Below are 14,691 nucleotides of genomic sequence, written 5' to 3'. Positions count from 1 at the left end.
TAATTCTACATCAACTTTTTTCTCTTTCTTGTCTAGGAACAAATAATATTAAAGACGGTTCATTCAATACATTTATTATGCTGTAACAGTATTTCAAGTGATCAAATCTCTCATGGGGAAAGGAGAGATTGGAGAAGTCTTGCAGGGTAACTTTGAGAACTATTTTAAGAATCAGTCAAAGTTGCTCAGATCCTTCTCCATTTGGCATTAGATGGGCAGGTTTTATCGAAAAAAGGTTTTATCTGAGGCATGGTCTTGGCAGCTTATCAGGAAAAGTTTCACCCAGTTATCCCTGAGAAAATAGACAGGGTCCTTGGACCTATGAGTTCTATCACCTGTTTTCATGTCCTTCGTGTCCCTCAGGGTTCATCAAGACCAGCTAGGAGATGTCATGAAGTTGTGTTCTTGTTTAGTGAATGCTTCTTTGACAGAGGGAGGGTCTGCCTGCATGGTTCATTAGCTTGTTAAACTATCTTTCGATCGAACTATAATTGGATAATTTTTGTCAGATTCTAAGGTTCTCTTTTAGGAAGCTTTGGAGAGGAGGTAATACATTATGGGTACTCTAGAGGAAGTGGACCTGGACCATTTTCAGTCGGGATTCAGGCCAGGTTATAATATCAAGAAAGCATTGGTGGCATTTGTGGGTCACCTCAAGAAAGTGTGAGATGGAATATTTTCTAGGGTGCTTTAAAGTTTCTTCTGCTCCTATTTAAAATCTGCAGAAAACCCCTGAAGTTATCCCTCAAATGAAAAACCATCAATATGCTGACAATTCTCAGCTTTACATTCATTTTTGTCACAAGTGATATTGTCAAGTTTTTTACTTAGTAGTTTGAGGCTTTGAGTCTGCAATGGGAGGGAGCAAGTTAACCTTAGTTCATTCAAGTTCAACCCGAGTTAAAACAAAACCTTGGGGCTCCCTGGTCTGGTGATTCTTTATCTTTAATATTTGATAGGTAACATTCCACCAGAATTGGTGTGCAACCTGGGGGTCTTCCTGGAGAGATTTTGTATAGATTTGTTTTGAACGTATATTGCACCCTTTACTAGACTGGGAGGCTCTGCTGTCATTCACACCTTAATCACTTTGTGATTGAGTTAATGAAATGCATTTTACCATAGGGTTGTTCTTGAAGAGTATTCAGAAGCTTCAACATGGACACTCAGAAGCTACAAAATTTGCCAGTAAAAGCACCTATGTGTGATCTGCATTAGCTTCCAGTATGCTTCTGGTTATAATTCAATTTGCTGATTATTATCTTTAAAGGTCTATTTAGCACAGCCAGGTTATTTGTGCAACTGTCCATCTCTGAGGGCTTATGCCCATTTCACCAGATGCTACAGGGTCAGGAAATTTCAAGTTTTTGCCTCCTCATACTGTATTATTTTAATTGATTCTGGGTTGTTATATTGTTTTTATATATATATACTCTGTGCACAATTATTAGGCAAGTTGTATTCTGGAGGATTAATTTTATTATTGAACAACTACAGTGTTCTTGGTCAATCCAAAATGTCAATAAACCTCAAACTTGAATATTTAAGAAAGTAAAAGTGAGTTTTTGGCTTTCTTAGAATATCTATGTGTGCACAATTATTAGGCAACTATTAGTGTGCAGAATTATTATGCAACTAAATGAAAAACAAAAAATTTCACATCTCACTCATTTATTTGCATCTGTTAAAGTGAGAATAATAAACAAACTCAAAATTTACAAATAAACATTTGAGAGTTCAAAAAAATAAAAATAAATCCATGACCAAAATAGCCACCCTTCTTTTTAGTAACAGCCTTCCATTCATGGAGTCTGTCCGTTTCTTGATCTGTTGAAAATCAACCTTTTGTGCAGCAGCAACCACAGCCTCCCAGACACTGTTCAGAGAGGTGTACTGTTTTCCTTCACTGTAAATCTCCAGTTTAGGAAAGGTCCACAAGTTCTCAATAGGGTGCAGATAACATGAGGAAGGGGACCACGTCATTATTCTTTCATCTTTAAGACCTTTACTGGTTAGCCATGCAATGGAATACTTTGATGAATGCAATGGAATATTGTTCTGCATAAAAATCATGGTCTTCTTGAAAGATGCAGACGTTTTCGTGTACCACTGCTTGAAGAAAGTGTCTTCTAAAAACTGGCAGTAGGTTTGGGGGTTGATTTTGAATCCATCTTCAACACGAAAAGGTCCAACTAGCTCATCTCTAATTATCCCAGCCCATACCAGTACCCCATCTTTACCCTGCTGACATCTAAGTCGAAGTGGAACTGTTCGCATTACTGATCCACCTGGTCCATCAAGTCACTCTCATCTCATTAGTCCATAAAACCTTTGTAAAATCTGTCTTCAGATATTTCTTGGCCTGTGTTGCCTTTTCAACTTATGTGTCTTGTTCAGTGGTGGTCGGGTTTCAGCCTTCCTTACCTTGGCTATGTCTCTGAGCACTGAACACCTTGTACATCTGGGCACTCCATGTAAGTTGCAGTTCTGGAATATGACAGCACTGGAGGATAATGGATTCCTGATACCTTTGAATTTGATTCTTCTCAAATATTTGAAGTTAATAAGCACCTTTTTTTCTCAACATATTTCTTGTGATCCTGTAGACTATTTGCAACAAAATGTTTGATGTTTCTGTGATCACACCCCAATATCTTAGCAATTTCAAGAGCACTGCATCCCTCTGAAATACTTTATACAACTTTTGCCTTTTTAGAGTCAGTTAAATCTCTTTTCTGGCCCATTTTGCCTTGGGTAAAGAAGATGCCTACTAATTCTACACACCTTGATATAGGGCAGTATATCCTTTTCAGCACTGAGTGCCCAAAGCATGCGTGAACATCCCCAAAATGCAATGTGTGTGCGCCTACCATGCATGTGCCCCACCCACTCATGTATGCACATCCCATGCATAAATGCATCCCTGTGCATGTGCCCTGACCCCTGTGCATGCGTCCTTCCACATGCGTCCGCACCTGTGCATGCGCGGCAGAGACCTGAAGACCAGCTGGCCAGCAGGAGGCATGCCTGCATGCACAGCAGAGCCGATCTGGGGCGATGGTTAGCGTGCCCACAGAGAGGTCTATGCGTGCCACCTCTGGCATGCGTGCCATAGGTTCACCATCATGGATATAGGGTGTTGATCTCCTTAGGCCACACCCTTCCTCATTACACAAAAACATATCACTTGATATGTTTATAGCTACTAAGCATTCAAGTTTATACAGCTTGGAGGTGGAAAATATGCATAAAAATAGTGATGTGGTCAAAATACTCAGTTGCCTAATAATTGTGCACATGGTGTACTATTCACCCCTTGAATTATATACTTAAAATGAACAGCTATAAGTAAATACATGTAGTGCAATGCTTTTATCAGTTACTTTCTCCAGCATTGCAGTGTATTTTAAAACAAAGTAACTATTAAATCTCCAGTTTTGTTTCATATGCTCAGTTAATACAGTATCAATTTAAAATAGTGTCAATTATAAATAATTAATTCATTTTACCTCAGCTCCATCAACCTTTGGATGTTTAGCTTGGACTTTCTTTTCCTTGGATGTGTCAGATTCTGATTCTGATTGACTGCCAGACTCTGACGCAGAATCTGAATCACTGCTTCCTGACTGGCTGCTACTTCCATTGCTACTGCTTCCAGAACTTGAACCAGATCCAGATCCAGATGCTGACCCAGAATCATCATCTGACTGGCTGCAATTATAAGTTTAGAATTAGGAAAGCTAGGAAGAAGGCAATAAACAAATGTTTATTTATAAATTTAAAACTTCTCAAACAGAGTTAAAACAGAATATATGAGTTACACCTTAAACTGGGACTTCCATGACATTGATATCAATCTATTCAAACATTCCACTCAATTCAAATAGTAAATTGGATTGAATAGTTGTTCTTAGAAAATGGGAAAGACACAACACTGAATGATTTCAGGCATCATGTTGCTAAGCAACTGAGCACTTCATTCTGAATGTAGTAATATTAATAGCACCAAAGGGAACATTGGCTTAATTTTTCCTCCCATAATTTGGTTACCATGCTAGTCATGAAAGAATTTTCTTCCTCTACATTAGCATGGAAGCACAGTGATCCTCTGCCAGCTTCATTTGAAGCTTGTTCTTATGGTAATCATTGGGAGGTTAAAGTATTTTTGCAAGCCAGTAATTTGGTGAAGCTTATTTATAGACTGCTTTATATTTCAGTTTCTTGTATGCAGCTTTGTAATATATACATAAATAAAAGCAATTGACTGGCTGTACTGATTTGTGCTAAATTTGATCAAATCTGTCCCAAGAAATTTTCACAACACAGCAACTAAAACATTCTTTTGCAAAAGCACACTTCTATCATGTTTCCAATTTAAAAGAGACATATTCAGAATCTTCAACAGAATGTATGCTTCTATAAAAGGAATATTTATCTGTCCAGCCACCCCATCCATGAAAAAAATAATAAAGCAGAAATAAGCAACATGATGCCCAAGGGCAGCACATTATGTCCCTAAGCACTTCTCTTGATGCTAATCATGCTCCTTATCTTATTGAACTTATAGAAAAAGATTATTTTCAAATATTAAACATGTTAGAAAGTTATAAAGTATTAGTATTATCTAATTTCAATATTCATTTGCATAAACATGATTGGCTCTCACATCCTCATGCTGGTATAATAGAGAAGAACCTAAAGAATTAGAAGAGAAGAGAAAGAACTGGAGAAAATCACAAAGTTCAGAAGAGTTGCAAATAGAAATAGAACTATTGTGACAAAAGAAAGCAAAGATAATACCAATAGTAATAGTTGCCTTGAGGGCAATTCCCCCCTCCCCAAATGGAGCATCACTTGAACATCATCAGCATTGACAAAATCAGCATCAATCAAAAAGCAAAAAGACAACTTTACTTGGAACTTCTATCCCAGAGCTGTAGCTCTGTTGAATTCTACGTTATAGTGCAGTGTTGGTGTCGGGGGTTTTCAATTCAATGTGTGGAGTGTGAAGGATTTTGTGTTTATTTTCATGGTCATGATGTACACTGAAGATGGTGTTTGATTTCGTTGTATGAGGTGCAATGACAATAAAGTAAATTAATCTAAAAACAGCTTACATCCAGTGATGATACTTTTAGCACCATCAAACAGCATTTGCCTATCTTTGTGAAGGCCTGGGTGAAAAGATATGTCTTCAAGGATCTCCAAAATACCAACAGTTTAAACTGTTTTAGACTTCTGTTCACATCTAAAACATCTATAGTAGAAGTATACAATGTGAGGCTTATGGAAACTTGCGTCAAAAGCCTAAAATCCACCTCCAGCAACCTCAAACTACAATGCTTGGTGATTGAACGAAGAAAGAATTAAATACACAACCAACAAATAATCACAGTAGGTACATTTAATCATATGTAAATTATAGTATAAGTATTTCTAAATTATGTTATTGTTAACAAGATATTGTCTTCAGATTATTTCTAGAAAAATGAGAAAAGTTAATCTAAAAATATCTCTGATTTCTATGAATTATTTGATTATTATTGTTTCACAAGTTAGGTTTCACAAAGAGAAAATAGGATATGGGGATACCAGTCCTCACTTCTTCAGGCATTTCCACAATGGCAAGCTATGATGGGAGACTATTATTGGACTTATTGGGACATGTAACTTCAAAGTATACAATAACATTGATAGCCAAAAAATGATACAGATGACATCATTTTAGTTCCTTTCAGCTCCTTCACTCCTAAAACTGCTCAACTGAGAGGATGCCTTCTTTCCACCATCAAAAATAGACGGTAAGGATATGTATGTATCATAAAGATATATATGTTTTCTTATTGGTGGAAGATAGCATTCAAAATTCCATGAAAACAAGAAATCTAGTGATTATGGTATGAAGAAAATGTCTTTCAAAAGGAGCTGTAGAAGAAGCAACAATGTTAAGCTTAAATGAAGAAACAGGGCCAGATAGCCTTTCTGCCCCAATGGGCACCTGCTATCAAAGACAGAGATTATATGCTCGTGGCCAACATACCATAATTCTTTCAGGAAAAAACAAGAACTATGTACACTTGAATCCATGCAGAAAACATTGCCACCTAAATTTCATATCCTAATATAGCCCACTTGAAACTATATACTTATTGAAAGAAAACCCAAAATCTAATTTGTGCAATTAAATGCCAGACATATTCTGAGTGATCTACCAACATCCCTATGCCATTCTTGTTCCAAGAACTGGAATAAACATTGGAAAAAGTCATTCTAGTCACTGTAACTGGAATTTTATGTTCCAGTTGAACCAAAAGTTAATATTTGTAATGAATACAGTCATATAATTATATAGACCCGTGATGGCGAACCTATGGCACATGTGCCACAGGTGGCACATAGAACCATTTGTGCAGGCAAACTTACCTGCACTGTACATGTGCTCACCTCCCCCCAAAATGCTGATGGCTACCAAAAAGATTACCTCCCCCAAAAATGTTTAAGATATATAATTTGCAAAGATTGAAATGGACCACATAGCATAGCTTTCAAAATAATCTAAGTGTAGAAAACTAGTGTGTTTTTTTAAACAAAAAGAATATCTCTATTTCCTCTTGAATGGATGAGAATTTAGTGATGGCCCAATTCAAATTTTAGAATAGATGAAAGAGTATATCTTTGTAGTGTATTAGATTTTAAACTTTCATTCAAACCAGAAATACAGGAAAGTCAAAACTTATGACACAAATGCCTAAAGTAAGAAAAATCCTTTCCTTTTACTTCTACCTGCGGAAGGTGCTAGAGAGGTGATTTCACAGGTGTAAATATTATAGATTTCTCTAGACATACGAATGGCAGAAACTGAGTTCTGATCAAAAACTGATGCTCTTTTGATCAGAATTTTGCTAATGTCCTTCCTTTAACACTCTTAAGCTATATTGTGCATTCTTTTTTGTTGTATAAAATGAACAAGAATGGAATTCTTCCCATCATCAGGCACAGATGTAGCATTCACACTTGAACTAGCTGCAAAATGCTGTATGTCACAAGTTATGTTTTAATATTTCTTCAGTTATACTACTTCAACCTTCTTTCAATATTCTCATTTATTTTAATAACTTTACTTTTTCCTGGACATCATCAATCGCATTTGAATCAATTACACTGTTGAGTACAGCACATCACTATCATTCCTATACAAATTTTTCAAATACTCTTTCCAGTACTTCTCACTGAAATTTAATTCTAAATCATTTTACCCTATTTAATTCTATTCACACAAATGCAAATTTCTCTAACCCTCTTCTCAGATTTCCTCCCCAAAAGTATTTTATCCTATTTTCACTACATCTTTTCATTTAACCATTCCCTCTTTGACTACAAGTAATCCTCAATATGTGACTGTAGTGGGGTCTGCCCATTATAGGCATAAATCAGGTTGGTCAAATGACTGACCTGTTTTATAATTTCTGCAGCAGTAATTAAGTAAACCGATTGTTCAACATGGCATCAAAAACCAGAAGCAACATCCACCCTTTAACAAAATCATTGTAAAACACAGTCACATGGATACCTAAAGTGCAGTCACCGGACTAGGGCACACCTATCAACAACTATCAAACCTGAATCATCACTCCCTTTTCCCAGGGAGGTTGTAACTCTGAAGTGTCACTAAGTTGAGGATTTACCCATACACACACATACACACATAAATTTTCTTTTGCCGTTTTTCCATCAATCATTTCCCCCCAACTTATTTCACTCCATCATTCCTTAAGCATCCTTTTCATATTTTTATTTAACATAACACCAAAGGGACTTGTATGTCCCTTTATAGCTTAATTATTTCACTTTGTTCTAAACATTTTCTTCTTCCTCATTCTGTATATTGATTTCACATTAAATAGGTTGGGAGATTAATTTTCTAGTACTTTTTAATGCAGTACTAAAATGCATATTTTTGCAGGGAGTTCATTCTCAGAATATATTCTATTACTATTTTTCCTTCTATGTCCATTTTCTAATCCACACAATACTAAACAGTCTATTTTGCATTCAGAATATCTCAATATCTTTTTATTCTTCAGTATTTTTTTTCACCTTTAAATAGTCAGAGAAATCATTTCAAATCCATTCCTTTCGTTACATTTGTGGCATACTGATCAAAATGCTAAAATTGGACCAATATTGTCCTTAGCAGAAATGCTATGGATACAAGAAAGATTTCTAACAGTTTCTACTTTTTATCTTCCCCAAAACACTTAAAATCTTAACTGACCAAAGCCAAGACTGGAGTTTCATTTTCAAGGATCTACCTTTTAATGAGGTTTGGAAAACTGCAATCTGGAATATAAGAAATATCTAATAAAAAGCATGAATTAATGAATCAACTAAATGAATTAAAGAAGTTCTGTATGGGAAAATACATAAGAGATCTAAATTAGTGATCTGGACTTAGTGAGACCAACAAAATTAAGAAAATTAACAAGTTGAAATTTTTAGAACAGAAAAACAGATCAGTTCACTCAAATGGATATCAAATAGCTCATTGGAGACAATATATTAGTTTCAAGGAAATATGGTATGATAATCCATTAAGATCAGGTGTGTCGAACTCAATTTCACTGAGAGCCACATCAGGGTGGTGTTTGACCTTGGTGGGGCCAGGGTGTGTGTGGCCAGCTTGAAGTTACTCGTGCTGGGGGCACCTGTGGTGGCCCAAGCATTCTGCCTGAGAAAACAGGCTCCTGAGATCCATTTTCGGCTACGACAGCTTCCTGCAACCCTCTGCCAGAGAAAACAGAGTTCAGGAGGGCTACGAGCTCCGTTTTCACTGGCAGAGGCACCTGGGGCCAAATCTGGCCTGCAGGCCTTGACACCCCTAATTAAGATTAATATATTACTGTTCTTAGTTTTAAATTTATTTCTTATTGATTTTCCAATAATCCTCGCTACAGAATTTACAAATGTAATAAACACATTAAATAAAAAATCCCCAACTACGGATTTTTATGTGCCACATAATACTCCGGTGATCTGATTTAATTATCATGGGCCTAAATTTTACCTTTGATATCTAACATTATTATACTGGTTGAAAATAACTAGAGCTACACCATGCTAATAAAGATTTTTCAGTGAGCAAACTCCAATCAGTTTAATCAGCTTCAAGTGAAAACAATAGATTTTTAAAAATGTTGAAACTAGAAAGATCATTAATAATTTGTATTATAAACAATGTATAGGCAGTGAGAGCTATTCAGTATATTATAGTCTCTAAAACAATTAAGTTATTAGATTTTTATTGCAACTATTTATTTATGGTCAAATGATAGTGACAAACATATTTTCCCAACAACTACCTATGAGGTGGTTTGGGCAGAGAAATAGTGATTGTAAGACAGACAGACAGACAGAAAGACACACACACATTGCTTTCCTACAGGAGGCATAGAACTTGCAGTCTCCTGATTTCTAGGCTGGCAATTTAACCACTGGATCTAGATCTGACATCAAACTGAATCTTAATTAGTTATGTAATTTCAGGATAAATGTTCAGTATTAAGCATAATTTTTTAAATAGTATGTCTTTTTTAATATTTACTCAATAATCACTAAAACAATAACTGATTTTATTGACAAATCAATTAAAGGCTGTATTTCTTTCTCTTTATTGGAATGAAATAATATTCTGCTGAAACTCATTAAATGCACAAATCAATGGCTATTTTTGTATGATAAAAGAATATATAAATGAGTATGCTAGAATTAACACTAACATCATTACAATTAGCATTATTGTACAGATCTGTATCAAATACTAGTGCTCAGAGATTATTACGTACAATTTATAACTTCAGAACCACCCTAAATTAATGTTCCCCAAACTGGGTATCCTTTAAGGCAGTATTTCTTTATATTAGCAACTTTCATATGTGTGGATTTCAACTTCCAGAATTCCCCAGCCAAAATAGTAATTCTAAAGTTATCAAGGCTGACAATTAGTGCTTGATATCATGTCTCAAAATCTCCTAACCAGTATGGCCAACCCTGAAATCTATATAACTGAACCCCACTCTCACTTAGTTGGGAATGATTTTACCAGATCATTTCCTGTTCTTATTTCATACATGGGGACTGAGATAAAGAGACATATTTCTGAAAAAGCATGCATAAAAATGTAGATGAGGAACTGAAAAGCTTAATGTTACATTGCTCTTCAGAATCGTGTCGCAACAGCAAGCTTTGGCTTTGTGCCTGCTCCGTCTTCCTTTCAGTTTTTGTTCTACTTTGCTCTACAGCTCATTTCGTTTTGTTTCCTACTGATAGTCCTTGACCTATGACCACAATTGAGCCCAAAGTTTCTGTTCCTAAACAAGACAGTTAAGTGAATTTTGCCCCATTTTACAACCTTTCTTGCCACAGTTAAGTGAACCACCTCAGTTAAGTTAGTTACATGGTTGTTAAGTGATTGCCATCACCTATTGCTGTCTCCACGCACCCCATTTTCAGTTTCTGGGCCCCCCATTTTTGGCCTCCACGCGCCTCATTTTTGGTTTATTCCTGGCGGTGGGGATCAGAACGGACAAAAAAGGCTGAAAACGGGGTGAGCGGAAGCAGCAATAGGTGATCCCTGCAGCCTGATACAGCTGATCGTCAGGAGGCCAATACAACCAACAATCAACTGCTTCTGCTCAGTCAGGCTGTACTGAAGCTGACCAGGCTGTTTGCTACAAGGAGGCAAATTATTGGGAGGCAGAAGCAATTTTTTTCCTGTTTTCCTCCCCAAAAGACAGGTGCGTCTTATACTTCGGAGCATACAATAGGTACTTATATTTATTGATATTGGAATACAATAATTATGACCATTATGGCCAATATTTGGGATGATTATGCTAAGAAACTGAAAATATCCTTCTCTGCTAATATTTTTCTAACCTCCTCATGAAATGGGGTGTTTTTGAAAGTAAACTCTGGTAGGTAAGAACAGGCAGATGGGAAATTACAGATGCCATAAGCAATGCCTTCATTCAATATTCTGCCAACCTTCCAAAAAGACTTTTTCTGTTTAAACTAGCAAAGCAACTGAGACAAATCAATTAAACAGCCAGACTTAATAGATATACAAATATATTAACAGATATATAGACTATTACAAACAATAAAGATGTATTGACTAAAACTTTATACATTTCTTGTCATTTCTTGATAGTTAAAATTCTGATACAATAAAATCCTCTTCTGAAGATATACTTGGACGAAGTTTCCATTATTTACAAATGCTTGCAAATTTAGAAAATTGATCCCAGTAGTAATTTCCATTATTCTGATTCTATTACACTAATAATATAAAATTTACCTTGTTTGTGTAACAACATTATTATACAAAGGAAGTATATCAACATAAAAATTTATCCATTCTATACAAAGTCCATTGTATCATGATCTGCCAAATCAAGGATTTATTGTATTTTCAACAAATAGGACCTATTCAGAATTTTATAGCACATACTCCTGTTTATGAATTATCGTGTCATATGCATAGTTGCAAACTATATCCTTTCTGGCTTTGCAGACTACCAATTGTAGCAGTGGAGGGGGAGAGAGGATTTGGTGCACATATGCACCTCTTGCACAAATGTAACTTTGCACGTGTCTTCAAACTTCCATGGTTCCCAATAGGCTGCATGCAGCCTGGCACTGGGCCTCAGACTGTGGTGTTGGGGACTACTGCTTTAGCTGATTTCATCAAAAATTTAGCACCATCTATATTACCTATCATCTTAACTATATTTAAGCAAATTTGTTGCCCTTCTTGCTCTCCACTAAGAGTTCACGTTGACAAGTGATTTCCAATAATACATCTGAAAGTTCTTAATTGTTATAGGTGATCAATCTGCTGCCACATCTCATGATATGTGACACTTAAAGCCTCCAAAAGAGCAAGACTAAGAAGAGGGAAGGAACCTAGACAACATTCACACCCTCCCTACCACAATTATGACATAGGTACGTATGTCTGAACAGCTAAGAATCAAGTCACAATTGCTCTTGGAAGTGTTTCAAATAAAAAACATGTCTTTTTACTGTCAAATTCTTATTTATTGTGATTTAGTAAATTTTTGGGTGCAAGATGCATAGTTACTAGTCGCAAAATTTATGAATGACTGAAATGACAAACAAATAACTTATTCAAACAATAACATCTCCAACTGTATGATATTCTAATTGGTACTCAATTTCTTTGAAACTCATCGAACTTGGTACTCAATACATTTTTATGTGAAAACTTTGTCCCTTATTCATTGTTTGTTTGCTACTCACAACACACAATCTAGAACTGGTTGGTGTCAGCTGCCTTGTGACTCACTACATTATTCCTTATGGGAAAAAACTGGTACCCATTGCGCCTCTTCCTGTAACCAATTAATGAGTAGCAAGGTACGACTATACTTTATATTCAATATAAATAACTGGACAACCAATACAAAGATGGATTATATTAAACTATTTATATCTAGCTTTTAAGAGCCCTGCTCAAAGTAATCCATATCACAGGCTAGTACAAAGGTCAGTAAAATTATGTGAGGCATTTAGAATAATGAATCTTATGCACTTTATTGAGTAATAAATCTAACAACTGGGTTCATGCAGTACATTGGATATAAAATAATCCTTTAAATTTGATTTTTGCCCAAGACTAGGTAATCTACATGTATAAATTGTTCCTAATTTATTACATAACATTTCATATTTATAACTATACTAATGGAAGTACTATATTAGTAAAAATATCTCTGAAAACAATCTTCGTTCTCAGGATAACTGCTCAAATACATTTTCTCTTGCATATATTTTTGAAAAGTATCAAAATCATTAGAAAAGGTTAAACAAATACCTGAAATAGACTCTTAGCCATTCTATAAAACTTTTTAGCAGTAAATTCTCTCAATTCAATAGATTTTACTCCTCTGTAAGTATATACCAAATTGTAGCTTCAATGTGTATTTGTTTTTTGTATTTTTGTAACATATGCACTAAAGCATTTTCAATATATTTGTGAACTTCTTACTATGTATTTAACAAGTATAAGAAGTAGGATGGTTCAGATTTCTTTTTTATGTAGTGTCCATGCCCATGTCATACCTGAAAGTTCTCTTAGCATTTAACTATTGCTTGCTTCTTGTACATTTGAGTAAAATACAATTTGTTCCCATTTCTAATCAGGATTATAACATATACACTACTGAAATGTTACTGAAACAGAACATATTGTCAGAAACAAAGGACATAGATACAACTTTATACAGCAGGACCAAAAATGTCTCCCATATTGATTATTTAGCCTTGTACAACCATATGTGTAGATAATTTTGCATGTACTGTACTTGGACAATCTATCTGGAGCATGTATACAGGGGAGGTAAAGATAGTCTTATTAGTAATTTCAGATAGTTTTACCAGCATTAAGCTATACATAAAGCTTGAAATCTAAAAACAGCTATGTAAATTTTCATACAGTATTTAGTTATACAAAAATATTAAGATTATATTAAAGTGAATCCCACTGCGTACCTTGATTCTCCGCTAGTGTTTCTTGTGCTTTCTTCATCACTGTGCCCATTCATTGTAAATATTCACCAAGATAAAAATATAAATAAAAATTATCCCAGCCTGCAAACCAGGATATAAAATGTCTTTTTACAAGGCTCTCTTCTTTGTGCTTCAGATATTTCACTGTGTTCAGCAGTTCATGATTCTTGCATAAGTTACCTTTAAAAAATAAAGAACTATTTGAAATGTTCACATAATCAACTTTATAGATATTGTAATAGCATTATCTATTTCTTTAACAAACTGAACGTGCACTCCTTCCTACTTTGCAACAGTCCTATGACATTACTTATGTCAAAGATCAAAGTAGTTTAATGTTTTAAACAATTTTTAGAAATAGGATTTTAATCCATCAATTAATTAATTCACATAACCCAATCCCATCCTGATAATAGAGTCATGTTCATACAACACAATCATGATTTGCTCAACTCAATTTTCTGGGTTCCCATAATATTATGAACATAGGTTGAGTTATACAAAATACACTGTGTCTTACAATTACAAGCTTTTATATCAAAAGATCATTACCTCAGTATTTTTTACAAAAACTCACAAAACCATCATTAATACTGTTGAAATATAGACTAGCTTTTGAAAATCTAATTCTATAGCACTTCTATAGTATCTGAAAATTACATTTGATTCAAATAAGTATGACACAGGAAAAAGAACAATGTATTCTTTTTTCCTGTGCCAGTTTTTACAAAAGATAACATACTATACAGGCAGACTTTGACTTATAGCAATTTGTTTAGTGACTGTTCAAAGTTACAATGGCACTGAAAAAAGTGGCTTATAGGCATTTTTCACACTTACGACCATTGCAGCAAACCCCCATGGTCATGGGATTAAAATTCAGGCACTTGGAAACTGGTTCATATTTATGAGGAGCAGAGTCCCTGAGTTATATGATCACCTTTTGCAACTTTCTGACAAGTAAAGTCAACGGGGAATCTAGTTTCATTTAACGATGGTGTTACCAACTAAATAACTGCAGTGATTCACTTAACAACTGTCTCACTTAGCAAAAGAAAATTTGGGCTTAAATGTGGTTGTAAGTCAAGGACTACCAGTAGT

At 35.1% G+C, this 14,691-nt stretch overlaps 1 protein-coding gene across 3 annotated transcripts in view; it reads right to left on the bottom strand.

Annotated features, from left to right (window-relative positions):
- CHD1 (chromodomain helicase DNA binding protein 1) overlaps positions 1-14,691 on the bottom strand; it is a 62,929-nt gene that overhangs the window by 46,644 nt on the left and 1,594 nt on the right. For 2 of the 3 annotated variants that reach the window (XM_026719405.2, XM_026719423.2), the window contains exons 2-3: positions 13,573-13,770; positions 3,510-3,711 (exon numbers count right to left, since the gene is read on the bottom strand). In XM_026719405.2, coding sequence (XP_026575190.1) covers positions 3,510-3,711; positions 13,573-13,625 — 255 coding nt within the window. In that variant the 5' untranslated portion in view covers positions 13,626-13,770. Of the gene's footprint in view, positions 1-3,509; positions 3,712-8,275; positions 8,314-13,572; positions 13,771-14,691 lie in introns of those variants that run through there. The other variant, XM_087927017.1, reaches the window with a different exon arrangement.

This window comes from Pseudonaja textilis, chromosome 2 (assembly GCF_049901715.1).
Source record: "Pseudonaja textilis isolate UNSWEBS1 chromosome 2, rPseTex1.2, whole genome shotgun sequence".
NCBI classification, from domain to species: domain Eukaryota; kingdom Metazoa; phylum Chordata; class Lepidosauria; order Squamata; family Elapidae; genus Pseudonaja; species Pseudonaja textilis.
Note: the sequence above shows the minus strand (reverse complement) of the source record. Positions and strands in the feature narration are given on the sequence as shown.